The sequence below is a fragment of the Cetorhinus maximus genome, chromosome 6 (genome assembly GCF_964194155.1).
Source record: "Cetorhinus maximus chromosome 6, sCetMax3.hap1.1, whole genome shotgun sequence".
Taxonomy (NCBI): domain Eukaryota; kingdom Metazoa; phylum Chordata; class Chondrichthyes; order Lamniformes; family Cetorhinidae; genus Cetorhinus; species Cetorhinus maximus.
Genome location: NC_135884.1, coordinates 73254391 through 73270138, shown reverse-complemented (window position 1 = coordinate 73270138; position 15748 = coordinate 73254391). Strand labels below are relative to the sequence as shown.

At 46.2% G+C, this 15748-nt stretch overlaps 1 protein-coding gene across 3 annotated transcripts in view; it reads left to right on the top strand.

Annotated features, from left to right (window-relative positions):
• Positions 1-15748, top strand: part of mst1 (macrophage stimulating 1) — a 225434-nt gene that overhangs the window by 114772 nt on the left and 94914 nt on the right. For all 3 annotated transcript variants that reach the window (XM_078543851.1, XM_078543850.1, XM_078543849.1), the window contains exons 2-3: positions 2695-2827; positions 10322-10434. In XM_078543851.1, coding sequence (XP_078399977.1) covers positions 2695-2827; positions 10322-10434 — 246 coding nt within the window. The remainder of the gene's footprint in view (positions 1-2694; positions 2828-10321; positions 10435-15748) is intronic.

Below are 15748 nucleotides of genomic sequence, written 5' to 3'. Positions count from 1 at the left end.
CCAGTAAATATCCCCACACTTTGGAGATCAGTTGGCTAGGTTGTGTTAACACATTGTAAATAAAATAAGTCAATATTTAGTCAGCTGGTTCCCTAAATTTAGCAGTGACTCAAACATAAAACCAGCCTGTCTCTCATTTGCTTGGGAGTACAGAACTTGAAACTTGCTGAAATGAGAGACATGTTACTGAAGCTTTTCACCTCATCGGGACAAACACAAGAATGCCAAATTTCAAAGGATCGCAACAATTTATACTACAGGAGAAGAGGGGTGCTGATTGGTTGACAAATCAACACTGATTGGCTGAAGCGTTACCATGGGGAAAGAAATGGGGAACTATGGGCTCCCCATGCTTCTGGGTAATTCAAAAAAGGTACAAGGCTTGAACATATTCCTTTTGTTTGCAGAGAACAGGTCCCTGCGTATGGATAATGTTGCTTCCTGCAAGTGTAAATGAGCCACATTATGAGCTCAACTGATTATCTTAAATAGGTTGTTAGTGTAGCTATTAACACACTGAGGGTTGTTCAGCAAGTGCTGCCCAATCACGGAATCACATCTAATAGTAGGCGTTTGTTTTGGGTTTTGCAAGTACGAGTTGGTTGAGTACGGTCTGTGCTCTGCCTATTGTGAACAGCCAGAGGAACATGTTATTTGATTCGATCAGCCAACCATTGGGATGCACGGCCTACATACGTTTAAAATTTGGCACTCTTGCATTTGACCTGATGAGTGCAAGATGAAAAGCTTCAACAGGGTGTCTCTCTTTTCATCCTGCCACCCAAAGTTTCAACAAAATACAGCATTTAACTTGGCAACAAACTGCTTTGCATGAAATTAATCAGTGTATTTTGTAAATAGCTCCGTTAAGATCAATCTCATCCTTTACAATATACTCTGTTATGATTCTATATCAGACCCCCAAGTTTTTGGTAAGATCTAGTTAGGGACTAATAATGTTTTGGTTAAAATAATGTTAAAAAACATGAATCATTACCTCAGAGGTCTGAAGGTTTCAGCTGGCTTCGAGCTTTCTGTGCATGCATTGGCTGGGAAATGGCCGCACATACGCAGTTGGTGTCTGTTACCATCTTTGCCCTAGTGGCCTGCAGCATGGAGTCACCAACCTTCAGATGCCTCCTCAGATCTTCAGGGCTTCTCTCAAGCCCACTTTGCTTCAAGTCTGCTCCCCGCAGCTCTCTCTTTAACTCGGAGCCCGTTGCTCTGCTCCCTTCTTTTGACTTGACTGCTGGGGCCTCCTTCTGATCCATGAGTTTTGTCCCTACCTGGGACTTTCTATTGGGCTGGTAACCGCCCCTGTGCGCTTGCGCAGAAGCAACGAGAAACAAATGGCATAAAACTGCAGGTCAGGTGGCCTGAACTGGAGCATCATTACCGAGGAAGGGGCCCCAGGGAGCAGGACACAGGGAGGGGGACAGGGTGAGGTCCCCGAAGAAAGTTCCACAGGGCACGGAGTCACCAACTTTCTGTTGCCTTCTTAGATTACCAGGGCTTCTCCCGAGCCCTCACCACTTAAAGTTTGCTAACTGGAGGCCTTTTTCTGCTTGGAGCCTTTTTCTTTGCTCCTCTCTTTTTAACTTAACTGGGATCTCTCCCTCCCCTGTCCACTGTCTGGGACTCCTGTCTTAAATGGGGCTCTGCCCCTGGTCACATGACCCAGGTTTACATGCCATTTTCCATTTCTGCTGGGCCCATCCTGAGCCTGAAGAGCTTAGGATTCTGAATTGTGCATGTGTGGAAACCCCGAGGTCTGTCAAGACTTGGACTTCCTGACCCCTGCTCTTGACTGTGAGGTAAGTCTGGTTTTCATACCAACTCGCAGTATCCTCCTACTATCCTGGTAGTATACAACAATTGTACAACAATAATGGAGCTGTTGACTAATCATAGCAAGTAATACTTATTGTTTATTTTACAACAGACCTGGTCATGACATGAGGAAATCCTCAGTGTTGCAAAGTTTTAGGTCCAAAGTTGCCTGTTCCGCCCATGTATGCTACGCTTACCACATGTCATGTCTCAAATTACTGATGTACCATATTCCAAGATGTTATATTCCAAAAGAAACCTTGGCTGGGATTTTCCTGCTCCATTGTGGCGGGACCCCCCATGGGAGATTCAGCAGCCCAGCCACAAGTCCACTGACTTTCGGTGGGACCGGATAATCCCAGCGGCGGACAGGGCCGGAAAATCCCGCCCCTTGTCTTATTTGCATTTGAAGGACTTGATACTAATTGCTTCTTGCATCTTCCAAGGGAGTCTGTCTCGTGGATTTACCACTTGTTTTCTGAACTGAAATCGTTTCCACAGATTAGTTTAGAATTTACCTCTTTAAATTCAGGCACTGTCCTCAGCTTTTACTGTCTGGGGAAGGTAAAACACCTTATCATGCTTTACATTATTCAGTCATGGTCAGTAGTCGTGATGTGATGGTATTTTCCTGCCCGTCATTTTTAAATTATTCCTATATACAAACATCTGTAATTGGCTGATGAACATTTCTAGTACCCATGATTACATTGATCCTGATATCTGCATTGCCTCTGATTTGAGGTGAAGGCCAATTCCAGTTTGGATCTTTCCCTGCCCCATCCAGCACCTGATGGACGGTCCAATGTGTCGAGCCTCCACTTGTTGCGGTTCAGTTAAACCGTAACCTTTTTTCTTTTTCAGGTCAGCGGAGCCCTCTGAACGACTACCACCGCTCCAAAGGAGTGCAGCTCCGGTACCCGTTTTATTGGCCACAAGAGGTTCCTTTCTCAGAAGAGGAGTGCGCTAGCCAGTGTACTGGGAGTCTCCAATGCAGGTAGGGAATAGGGACTCCCTCAGAGTTATTCACTCTCCATCTTACCAGCACACCTCAGTAAAGGCAGGATTTCTGGATATCGAACTGGGTTTTCCACTGTTGGTGAATTGAGCTTTGACATGATGCAATTTCTGCCTGTCACAGAGGCATAACCCCTGAAACCAGCTGATTTTCCTGTTCTGGGGTCCTTTCTTGAAATTGTTAGGGAGTTTGCCCAGACAGTGAATGGAGATGGGCTGTGGTTGGTCTCAGAGATTACTAAGTAAAGTGAAGTCTGTACCAAAACAAAAATTGCTGGAAAGCTCAGCAGATCTGACAGCATCTGTGCAGAGAAAGACAGAGTTAACGTTTCGAGTCCATATGACTCTTCATAAGAACTAAAGAGAAGTAAAAATGTGATGAAATTTATACTGTTTAAGGGGGGTGGGACAGGTGAAGCTGAAAAGAAGGCCAGTGATAGGTGGAGGCAAAGGAGAGATTGCAAAAGATGTCATAAACAAAAGGTCAAAGGGGTGTTGATGGTGGTGATTTTGGCTAAAGGAGGTGCTAATGGTGACATTAAGGGTAGAAAGCAGGATGAGCAAGTGACAGATGGCCCTAGTGGGGGTGGGGTGGGGGGAGGGGACAGTGTGGGAAAAAAGATCGAAATAGGCGAAAAGGTGGGGATAAAACAAGGAATGGAAATAAATTTTAAAATAATAATAGAAATAGGTGGGAAAAAAATATAAAAATTTAAAAATAAATATTTGAAAAAAGGGGGTCAAAAAGGGGGTGAGGATGGAGGAGCGAGTTCATGATCTAAAGTTGTTGAACTCAATATTCAGTTCGGAAGGCTGTAGAGTGCCTAGTCGGAAGATGAGGTGCTGTTCCTCCAGTTTGCGTTGAGCTTCACTGGAACATTGCAGCAGGCCAAGGACGGACATGTGGGCATGAGAGCGGGGTGATGTGTTAAAATGGCAAGCGACAGGCAGGTCTGGGACATGCTTGTGGACTGACCGAAGGTGTTCCACAAAGCGGTCACCCAGTCTGCGTTTGGTCTTTCCAATGTAGAGGAGACCGCATTGGGAGCAGCGAATGCAGTCGACTAAATTGAGGGAATTGCAAGTGAAATGCTGCTTCACTTGAAAGGAGTGTTTGGGCCCTTGGACGGTGAGGAGGGGGGAAGTAAAGGGGCAGGTGTTGCACCTTCTGCGGTTGCATGAGAAGGTGCTGTGGGAGGGGGTTGAGGTGTAGGGGGTGATGGTGGAGTGGACCAGGGTGTCCTGGAGGTAACGGTCCCTACGGAATGTCAACATGGGAGGGTGAAGGGAAGATGTGTTTGGTGGTGGCATCATGCTGGAGTTGGCAGAAATGGCAGAGGATGATCCTTTGAATGTGGAGGCTGGTGTACTGACCTCTACCTCGCAGAGGCTGAGCGCCAACTCGCAGACACTTCCTCCTAACTCCCCCTGGACCATGACCCCACCACCGAACATCAAGCCATTGTTTCCAGGACTGTCACTGACCTCATCTCCTCTGGAGATCTTCCCTCTTCAGTTTCCAACCTCATAGACTCCCATCCTCGGACAGCCCGCTTCTACTTCCTCCCCAAAATCCACAAACAGGACTGTCCCAGTAGACCGATCGTGTCAGCCTGTTCCTGCCCCATGGAACTCATTTCTTCCTATCTTGACTGCGTTCTCTCTCCCCTTGTCCAATCTCTTCCCACCTAAATCCGCGATTCCTCTGACGCCCTACATCATATCAACAATTTCCAGTTCCCTGGCCCCAACCGCTTCCTCTTCACCATGGACGTCCAATCCCTCTACACCTCCATCCCCCACCAGGATAGTCTGAGGGCTCTCTGCTTCTTCCTTGAACAGAGGCCCGAACAATCCCCATCCACCACCACTCTCCTCCATCTGGCTGAACTTGTTCTCTCACTGAATAATTTCTCCTTAAACTCATCGCACTTCCTCCAAACAAAAAGTGTGGCTATGGGTACCTGCATGGGCCCCAGTTATGCTTGTCTCTTTATGGGGTATGTGGAACATTCCTTGTTCCAGTCCTACTCAGGCCCCCTCCCACAACTCTTTCTCCGGTACATCGATGACTGCTTCGGTGCTGCTTCATGCTCTCGTCTGGACCTGGAAAAATTTATTAATTTTGCTTCCAATTTCCACCCCTCCATCATTTTCACATGGTCCATCACTGACACTTCCCTTCCTTGACCTCTCTGTCTCAATTTCTGGTGATAGACTGTCCACCAATATCCATTACAAGCCTACCGACTTCCACAGCTACCACCACTACCGCTCCACACACCCCGCTTCTTGTAAGGACTCCATCCCATTCTCCCAGTTCCTTCGCCTCCATCACATCTGTTCCGATGATGCCACTTTCCAAAATGGCGCTTCTGACATGTCTTCCTTCTGCCTTAACCGAGGTTTCCCACCCACTGTGGTTGACAGGGCCCTCAACCGTGTCCGGCCCATTTCCCGCGCATCCACTCTCACACCATCCTCTCCCTCCCAGAGCCATGATAAGGTCCCTCTTGTCCTCACTTTTCACCCCACCAGCCTCCGCATTCACAGGATCATCCTCCACCATTTCCACCAAATCCAGCATGATGCCACCATCAAACACATCTTCCCTTCAACCCCCACTCTCAGCATTCTGTAGGAACACCCTGGTCCACTCCTCCATCACTCCCAACACCTCAACCCCCTCTCACAGCACCTTCCCATGCAATCACAGAAGGTGCAACACCTGCCCCTTTACTTCCCCCCTCCTCACCGTCCAAGGGCCCAAACACTCCTTTCAAGTGAAGCAGCATTTCACTTGCACTTCCCTCAATTTAGTCTACTGCATTCGCTGCTCCCAATGTGGTCTCCTCTATATTGGAAAGACCAAACGCAGACTGGGTGACTGCTTTGTGGAACACCTTCAGTCCACAAGCATGACCCAGGCCTCCCTGTCGCTTGCCATTTCAACACACCACCCTGCTCTCAAGCCCACATGTCCGTCCTTGGCCTGCTGCAATGTTCCAGTGAAGCTCAACGCAAACTGGAGAAACAGCATCTCATCTTCCGACTAGGCACTTCACAGCCTTCCGGACTTAACACTGAGTTCAACAACTCCAGACCATGAACTTTCTCCTCCATCCTCACCCCATTTTGATCCTCTTTTTTCAAATGTTTATTTTTTAATTTTTATATATTTTTTTCCCCCCACCTATTTCTATTATTATCTTTTAAATGTATTTCCATTCATTGTTTTACCCCACCTTTTAGCCTATTTTGATCCTTGCTCCCACACCATCCCTTCCCCCCATCCCACCCCCACTAGGGCCATCTGTCACTGGCCAATCCTGCTTTCTACTCTTAATATCACCAGTAGCACCTCCTTTAGCCAGAATCACCACCATCAACACCCCTTTGACCTTTTGTTTATGACATCTTTGGCAATCTCTCCTTTGCCTCCAACTATCACTGGCCTTCTATCCAGCTTCACCTGTCCCACCCCCCTTCAACAGTATATATTATACCACATTTTTACTTCTCTTTAGTTCTGATGAAGAGTCATATGGACTCGAAACGTTAACTCTGTCTTTCTCTGCACAGATGCTGTCAGACCTGCTGAGCTTTTCTAGCAATTTTTGTTTTTGTTTCAGATTTCCAGCATCTGCAGTATTTTGCTTTTATTGAAGTCTGTACCTCTTGTGTTGTTACTTGAAAATACTAAAAATATTTGAAAATGGGGCTGAGCCCTTTGATCGATTGCAGAGATTTCAAACTTCAAAAACTTCGGCTGCCCGTCCAAAACTCAGCTGCTCATATCCTAACTGCACGTACCATTCACCCCTCACCTGGAACTCCATTTGTTAACCTACGCTGGCTTTAACTTTAAAGCCCTCGTCTTTATTTTCAAATCCCTCCTTGGCCTAGCCCTTCCCAATCTATGTAATCTTCTCTACAACCCTGTGCGATATCTGCAATATTCCTCCAACTTTGCCCACTTGTCCATCTCCCCTCTTCTTTTACACTCTGTTGGCAGCTGTACCTTCAGCTGCCTAGGCCCTCAGCTTTGGAATGTGCTTCCTAAATCCCTCTGCCTCTCTGCTCTCTCTTTGTTCTCCTTTAAGACTCTCCTTAAAACCGATCTCTTTAATCAAGCTTTTTGGTCACCTGTCCTGATACCTGGCTTGGTGCCAATTTCTTTACTTTATTATATCCCTTTGTAGGAGCAGATTCAAAGTAACTTTCTAAAGGAAATTGGATATTTACTTGGAAAGGAGAAATTGGTAGCACCATGGAAACAAAACAGGCAGACACGATGGGCCAAAGGGCCTTCCTTTGTGCAGTATAATTCTATTATTCTGTGAAGCAACTTGGGATGTTAAAGGCCCCATATAAATGCAAGTTGTTGTTGTAGTGACACCATCAGATGTGTCCTGGTACAAATTCTCCTGGGATCAGGCGATCCCACCAAACACTACTTCTGCTGATTTGAGATTATCTTACCTATCTCAGGAGATGTCGGGGTAGGGGTATCATGGGAGGGCACATCTGCCCTTCTCATTCCCAACCTTCAGCTCACAGGGTTCCCATTGGAAAACCCATTGATGTTTCTGGGCAAAAAGAGAAATAATGAATGACACCTCACAGAGATGCTCGGGTAGGCCAGCAAGAAGAAGTAATCAAAGTGGAGGTGGCATAAGAATGGTTATCTTTCCATTCTGTGACCTTTCCACGTGCTTCCATATGACCTGTCAGTCCCTAGCAACCATGGGTGCCATGTTTCCTCTCCATGGATTGCACTCAGGAAATGGCATCTCTCTCCCCTATTGACTGCACTAATGGATTGTCCACCAACTGCTGACAGTTGCTCTGGCTGCTGGCTCCCAAGATTGTTGGAGATTACAATATCTGTGCTCCCAGTTGTGGATTGTAACAGAGTGTAAGAACATAGGTGTAGGCTTGGCAATTCACCCCCTCAAGCTCATTCTGCCATTTAATTACCGTAGAATCAAGAATGTTTACAGCATTGAAAGAGGCCATTGTATCCATCTCCACAAGAGCAACTCAGCTAGATGGTGATTGATCTGTATCTTAACTCCATTTACCCACTTTATTTCCATGGACCTTTAATACCCTTGCCTAACAAAAATCTATCAAACTCAGTTTTTAAATTTTCAGTTGGCCCTCAGCGTCAACGCTTTTTGAGGAGGAAGTTCCAGATTTCCAACCTTCTGTGTGAAGAAATGTTTTCTGACATTACTTCTGAGTGGTCTAGCTCAAGCTTTAAGGTTATGTGCCCTCGTCTGGACTCCCACCACAGGAAGTAGTTTCTCTCTATCTATCCTTTCTTATCGTTTAATCATCTTAGAAATCTCAATTAGATCATCCCTTAATCTTCTATACTGAAGGGAATACTAAACTAGTGTTTTCAAGCTATACTCATATTTTAATCCTTTTAATCCTGGTGAATCCCTCCAAGCCACTCACTATCCTGACTTGGAACTATATCACCGTTCCTTCACTGTCGCTGGGTCAAAGTTTTTCCTACTCACTTTTTCTATCAATGTCTCTTCACAGCTTTCTATTCCCATCTGCATTATTTATTATGCTAGTTAGCTTAGTGTCATCAGCAAGCTTGGATTTATGACTCTATTCTTTCATTTAAGCCATTGATTAATACAGTAAAAAAGTTACGCCCCCAGTCCAGATCCCCAAGGGACACCACTAGTTAATATCTTGCCAATTTCGGTACATATCCAGCATCCCTATTCTTTGACTCCTATCTCTAAACCATTTCACTCCCCGTGTCAGCTGGTCAACTCCAATTCCAGGCCCTGCCATGGAATGCCTAGAATTAGACCCAGTTAGTAATTGGCTGTTACGGGAACAGTCAGTAATGGGCCTTGTCTTTGCTGTTATAGAAAGTCAGCTGTATTTCACTGTGTATGTGGTTGTGTGTGGGTGTATGCAGATATCTCTGTGGGTGGGCACATGAGTATGTGTGATCCATTGTGGTTGTGAAAGTGTGTGTACATGGCAATGTTGATGCACGTGTGTGTGTGTTTTTGTATGGAGACATTAGTGTGTCTGTGTTTATGATGATGTGATTATGTGTGCAAATGTGTGTGCTCATGTGGACATGTATGTCGACGTGTGTGAAGGAAAAACCAGTAAACTTGGAAATGAAAGGTACCAGTAAAACTTGTCCAAACTGGTCTGGTATACCTTATAATGGAACTGCAATGTTACTGGTGCCAGTATTACTGATTTTTACTGGGATTTTAAAACTTTGAACTGGTTTTTCCTTCTGGGCAATGCATGGAGGTGTATGCCTGAGTGTGAATTACATGAATGTGAGTGTACCCTGTGGGTGTATTTGTGTGTGCATATGCATGTGAGTGTGTGTAAGAGAGTGTGAGTGTTGATGTGCTGTGTGTGTATGGGCATGACATGTGGGGACATCAGGTAAGTACAGTACTGTTCAGGCTGTGAATATCTTGCTGCCCCTCAGTACAGGCTCCCAACAAGATGGAATGAGTGGCTAACTGCACCAAGTATAGGGATGGCACTGTGCTCCAGCTCTGCAGAAAGGGAGTAAAAATTGTTAAGGGGAGAACTTTAAGTAAAATGAAGGCAAAGGAAATTTTCTTGCGTTAATTTAATTATTTTCATGATGGTACAATGAGCCCAACTCCAACCTGAGTAAAAAAAAAACAAAGCATTGTAGGAGCTGGAGCCTGAGGCTCTGTTTAATTTTATCTCATAATGGACAGGTTTCAAAATAGAAGATAAACTTACAGCCGTAGGAACCACACAATTAGAATATAAAGTAAGGATATAATGTTGGAATTGTATAAAACACTGGTGAGGCTACAACTGGAGTATTGTGTGCAGTTCTGGTCACCACATTACAGGAAGGACGTAATCGTTCTGGAGAGAGTGCAGAGGAGGTTTACAAGAATGTTGCCAGGGTTAGAAAAGTGTAGCTACGAGGAGAGATTGGATAGGTTGGGGTTATTTTCCTTAGAACAAAGAAGGCTGAGAGGTGACTTGATTGAGGTGTACAAAATTATGAGGGGAATAGATAGAGTGGACAGGATAAAATTGTTTCCCTTGGTGGAGAATTCTAGAACCAGGGGACATAGATTCAAGATAAGTGGCAGAAGGTGTAGGGGGGACATGAGGAAGAACTTTTTTACGCAGCGGGTAGTGGGTGTCTGGAATTCGCTGCCCAAGTTGGTGGTAGAGGCAGAAACTTTAAACTCTTTTAAAAAGTACCTGGATCTGTACCTAAAGTGCTATAAGCTGCAGGGCTATGGGCCGGGTGCAGGAAGGTGGGATTAGAAAGGGCACCTGGGTGCCCTCGGGCTGGCATGGACAAGATGGGCCGAATGGCCTCCTTCTGTGCTGTAACTTTTCTATGGTTCTATGGTTCTATGGAACCCCTTTTGATGGTGGAAACATAGCCTTGATCTTCTCTCTTTTCCCCATTTAGAGCTTTCAACTACAACCTCCAGAGCAAGCAATGCCAGCTACTAACCTGGACCAGTCAGGAATCCAGCATAGAACGGCACAGACACAATCACATTGATCTGTATGAAAAGAAAGGTATGTCTCTCTGTGGAAACTGCCTTTTGGCCCGACTCCTCACGAAAACCAGTCTTTCATTCCCAAAATATCTGCGGAGTGCAGTGCTGGGAACTTACCAAATATGGGAAGGGACAGGGGCGTGAGAGACAAAAGGCAGCACACTGTATAGCTGTGGCCAGTCACAATCTCCATTATACCGCTCTGTGTGCATCAGAAGAATAAGGGAGGCACATTCTCCTGGTGAAATAAGTTTTTAAATGGAGTGGAAGAGCACAAGTCACTAAAAGTAACAATGCATATGAATAAACTTGAAGAATGAATTTTAGTTGACAAATGCATTTCAATATTGATAAGTGTGATGTGGTGCATTCTGATGAGACGAATAAGGAGGTTACGTACTGCTTGGATAATAAGAGTCCCAATGGGATAGAGGTGCAAATACACAAGGCTGCAGATAAACAAAGCATTAAAAGTAGCCATGTAGGTTAATAAGGTCATAAGAAAACCAAACCCAGCACTGGAGTTTATTTCTAGAGGGGTAGAACTGAATATCAGGGAAGTCATTGGTAACCTTGTATAGGACCTTGGTTAGACCACAATGCGTGTACAATTCTGGATATAGGAACATTGGAGAAGGCGCAAAAAAGATTTACAAGGATACCAGAGATGCAAAGTGATACCCATCAGGAAGAACTGAACAAAATGGGTCTCTTCTCTCTAGAAAAGAGAAGCTGTGGGGCGACCTGATAGAGGGCTTCAAAATAATGAAAGGGATAGATAAAGAGATGTTTCCACTTGTAAGAGATCCAAAAACTAGGGGGCCATAAATATTAGCAGTCACTAATAAGCCCATAAGTACTCACGAGAAACATTTTGATGCCGAGAGTGGTGAGAATATGGAACTTGCTACCCCAAGGAATAGTTGAGGTGAATAGTATAGATGTATTTGTAGGGAATCTAGATAAGGACATGAAGCAGAAAAGAATAGAAAGTATAGCCGATAGGTTGAGATGAAGAGGGGTGGGGGGGAGGCTTGTGTGGAGCATAAACCTGGCATTAACCAGTTGGGCTGAGTGGTCTACTTTGTGCTGTAGACGCAATGTAACCTGATATATCTATTGGACTGTATGTATCTCCATCCTCCAGTGTGAGAGATGGTGCACATGCCTCTTTTGGTTAGTGCAGTAACACCCATGAGGCTTCCAATCAGAAATGTCGCATTACAACCCTCCAAGCAGACCTACAGCTGAAATCCTGCACATGCACATGGTCACCAGTTATGATATATTACATCCCCTAACCAATTTTCTTTCTTTCATGCATTGTGAATGTTGCTGGCAAAGGCAGCATTTGTTTCCCATCCCTAATTGCCCTTGATACAGTGGTGTTGAGCAGCCTTCTTGAACACTGAGTGGCTTGCTAGGCATTTCAGAGGGCATTTAAGAGTCAACCACATTGCTGTGGTTCTGAAGTCACGTGTAGGCCAGACCAGGTGAGGATGGCAGATCCCCTTCCCTAAAGTGAACCAGATGGGTTTTTACAGCAACCCAGTAGTTTAATGGTCACCATTACTGAGACAAGCTTCTTATTCCAGATTTTATTAATCAATTGAATTTAATTTACAACCACTGCTTTAGCGGGATTTGAACTCAGGGTCAGAATTTTACATTGCAGGATTAGACTCGAGGCCAACCCGACCTCATGTGAAATTATGCAAGAAAACGTCAGGCACAGGTCCCAACATCATCGAGCCACCGCGCCAGATTACAGTCGGCAGCTGTGTGGGGGAGTCAAAAGCATGCCCACCAACAATTAAACAGGAAATTAAGCCCATTAAAATGGCAATTGGCTGAAGTTTTACATGGCCTGTGCCATTTTGCGGTTGGCGCATGGGCCACACGACCAGGCGGCCATCCTGTTTTTAATTGAAACCCTATCCAGGGTGGGTTAAAAGTTGGCCAGAGCCATGGCCCTGTGAGCAGGTAGGAGTTTAGGTGAGAGTTGGTTTTCTGACAGTTATTTGCAATTATTGTGTTTTCTAGAGGACTCTTTGGATTACAAGCTTTCCTAGAGAAAGGCAAAATACTGTGGATGCCGGAAATCTGAAACAAAAACAAAAAATGCTGGATAAACTCAGCAGGTCTGACAGCATCTGTGCAGAGAGGAAGAGTTAACGTTTCGAGTCCAGATAACTCTTCATCAGAACTAAAGAGTAGAAATGTGGTGAAATTTATACTGTTTAAGGGGGGTGGGACAGGTGTAGTTGGATAGAAGGCCGATGATAGATGGAGGCAAAGGAGAGATTGCAAAAGATGTCATAAACAAAAGGTCAAAGGGGTGTTAATGATGGTGGTACTGGCTAAAGGAGGTGCCAATGGTGACATTAAGAGCAGAAAGCAGAATGTGATAATGGCCGGATCAGGGTAAGCACTCTGGAAAGTGACAGATGGCCCTAGTGGGTGGGGTGGGGTGGGGGATGGCAGTGGGAAATAGGCTAAAGGCTGGGGATAAAACAATGAATAAAAATAAATTTAAAAAATAATAATAATGAAAATAATTGGGGGATAAATAAATAAAAATAAAAATGAATAAGAAAAAAGGGGGTCAGAAAGGGGGTGAGGATGGAGGAGAGAGTTCATGATCTGAAGTTGTTGATCTCAATATTCAGTCCGGAAGGCTGTAAAGTACCTAGTCGGAAGATGAGGTGCTGTTCCTCCAGTTTGTGTTGAGCTTCACTGGAACAATGCAGCAGGCCAAGGACGGACATGTGGGTATGAGAGCAGGGTGATGTGTTGAAATGGCAAATGACAGGGAGGTCTGGGTCATGCTTGCAGACAGACCGAAGGTGTTCCGCAAAGCGGTCACCCAGTCTGCGTTTGGTCTCTCCAATGTGGAGGAAACCACATTGGGAGCAGCGAATGCAGTAGACTAAATTGAGGGGAGTGCAAGTGAAGTGCTGCTTCACTTGAAAGGAGTGTTTGGGCCCTTGGATAGCTCTGAAGAAGAGTCATACGGACTCGAAATGTTAACTCTGTCTTTCTCTCCACAGATGCTGTCAGACCTGCTGAGTTTTTCCAGCATTTTTTGTTTTTGTTTAAGTTTTCTTAGAGGCTTTCTGCTGAGTGCACCCTTCAGGGCACTATCCTGTGACATCTGTATTTCAGCAAATGGGGATTGTCTACTCGGCTGGAGGAGGAGAAGGCCAGAAGGAGAGGAGGGCTAGTGACTGCAGGCAGCATCCCAGAGAGCGACCTGTGGGAAGAGAAGCCCAATCACATGGGGTGAAGGGCCAATAGAAAGTGGAAGACAGATGGGTCTGCAGAAGATGCCATTATTCTGCAGCCAGAGACTAAAGGCAGTGCTTTAGCTACCTGGATATGTTGAAGGCCGAGTGCCGAAGGAGGCTCCACCTCTCTAGGAAGACTGTGACCTCCGTTTGCCACATGATTGGCTCAGAGATTGCCTCAGGCTGTGTAGGTGGCCACCCGGTGTCACTGGCTCTTAAGGTGTCAGTGGCCCCGAACATTTTTATCTCTGGTTCCTTCCATAGGCCAGTGGGTGAAGTGTGTGGTGTCTCCCAATCAGCTGCCCACAGCTGTGTGATGTTGGTCACCGGTGCTCTGCTCAGATGGGTGATGAAATTCATTCATTTCTGGACCGACGATGCCAGGCTGAGCGAACATAAGGCTTCGCTGCAATCACTCGGTTCCCCCGCATCCAGGGTGCGATAGATTGCACTCATGTGGCCATAAGAGGTGCCAGTGGGTGAGTCGGGTACCTCCGTCAACAGAAAGGGCTTCCACTCCATCAACGTCCTGCTTGTGTGTGACCACAAGACTCAGATTTTGCAAGTATGTGACAGGTATCCTGGCAGCTGCCATGATGCGTACATCCTGCAACACTCACAGGTGCCAAGTCCTTTTGTTGTTCCAGCCCAGTTGAACGGTTGGCTCCTGGGAGTCAAAGGCTACCCCTGAAAAGTTGGCCCATGCTGCCACGCGGACACCCAAGGAGAGGCAGAGGAGAGTTCAATAGAAGTCATGCCTCTACAAGGGCGGTAATCGAGAGGACCATTGGGCTGCTCAAAATGAGGTTCCGCTGCCTGGACTGATCAGGGGGAGCACTGCAATATCCTCCAGAACTTGTCTCACTTATTGTCATTGTGTGCTGCCCACTGCACAATCAGCCTCTGTCAAGGGGGGGACCCATTGGAGGATGAAGACAGCGAGGCAGCTCCCCAGGCCGCAGAGGACAACTCAACTGATGGGCCTGAGGAGGAGCTGGAGGAGGTCCAGGGTGAGGATACGGATGCAGAAGTCAGGAACCTTGTGGGAGGCAGAGAAACCAAGGAGACCTAGATTCTCTGTTCATTCAGCCAGGCACCTAAGATGTGGCTTGAAAATGAGGGCAAGGGTTACGCCTCCTCACTGAATGTTCCTGATGAGGCCATCCTGTGATCCTTATGCCAATTAACTACCTGGGAAATAAAGTTTGCAGCCCTTCCCGTCTGGCACAAGCCACTCCCATGCCCAACACCTGTGGGAAACATAAAGCACATTCAGACCATGAAACACAATAACATCTTTAAATGAACATAGAACACATTTCAACTGAAGTAATATCACTCGTGACAACCCATCTTGAGTTTATATTACTGTAAACTTCCATTTGTGAGTGCTGCGTCTTTGTGCCCCCACCCGGCTTGCTGGCAGTGACATTAGAGGCAGCCTGCTGACCGTGATGTCCTGTCAGACCTGATGATCTTGGCGGATGTTCTCTGGCTGGTGGAGCCTGTGCAGGTACCGCCTGGGAGGGAGCATCCAGTGCCATGGCTGGGCACCCCTCAGTCGTTGCAGCATCATCAGATGCCACAGGAACTGGCTGAGGGGCAGAGGAGTTGTTGCCTTCAACTGGAGTGCCCTGAGAGGAGCCCATAAATGCAACTTGCAGCATGAGGTTGTTTTGAATAATCCTGCTCATGACTGATGGACACACACTTAGCAGACAGACTAGGTGCCTCATCCATTTCTCACATTGGCAGTGACCTTCTGAGCTCATTACCAGTGCGTGGGCTTGCAGGTCTGACCAGGAACCCCTGATTCTGTTCCTGGAGCTGCATCTCCATGAGAGTCAGTATTCTTTCAATGGAGGAGGCTGTGCGCTCAGATCTATGCCTCAATGCAGTGCTCATGCTCCACATGGGCTCCCCCATGACAGATACTATGGCATGCTCAGGGATCTCGGCCAGATCATTCCATACATCCCGCTGTACATCCAGCATCTGCCGCTTAATGGACGACTCCAGAAGTTCATCACCTGCCTTGTACGCAGC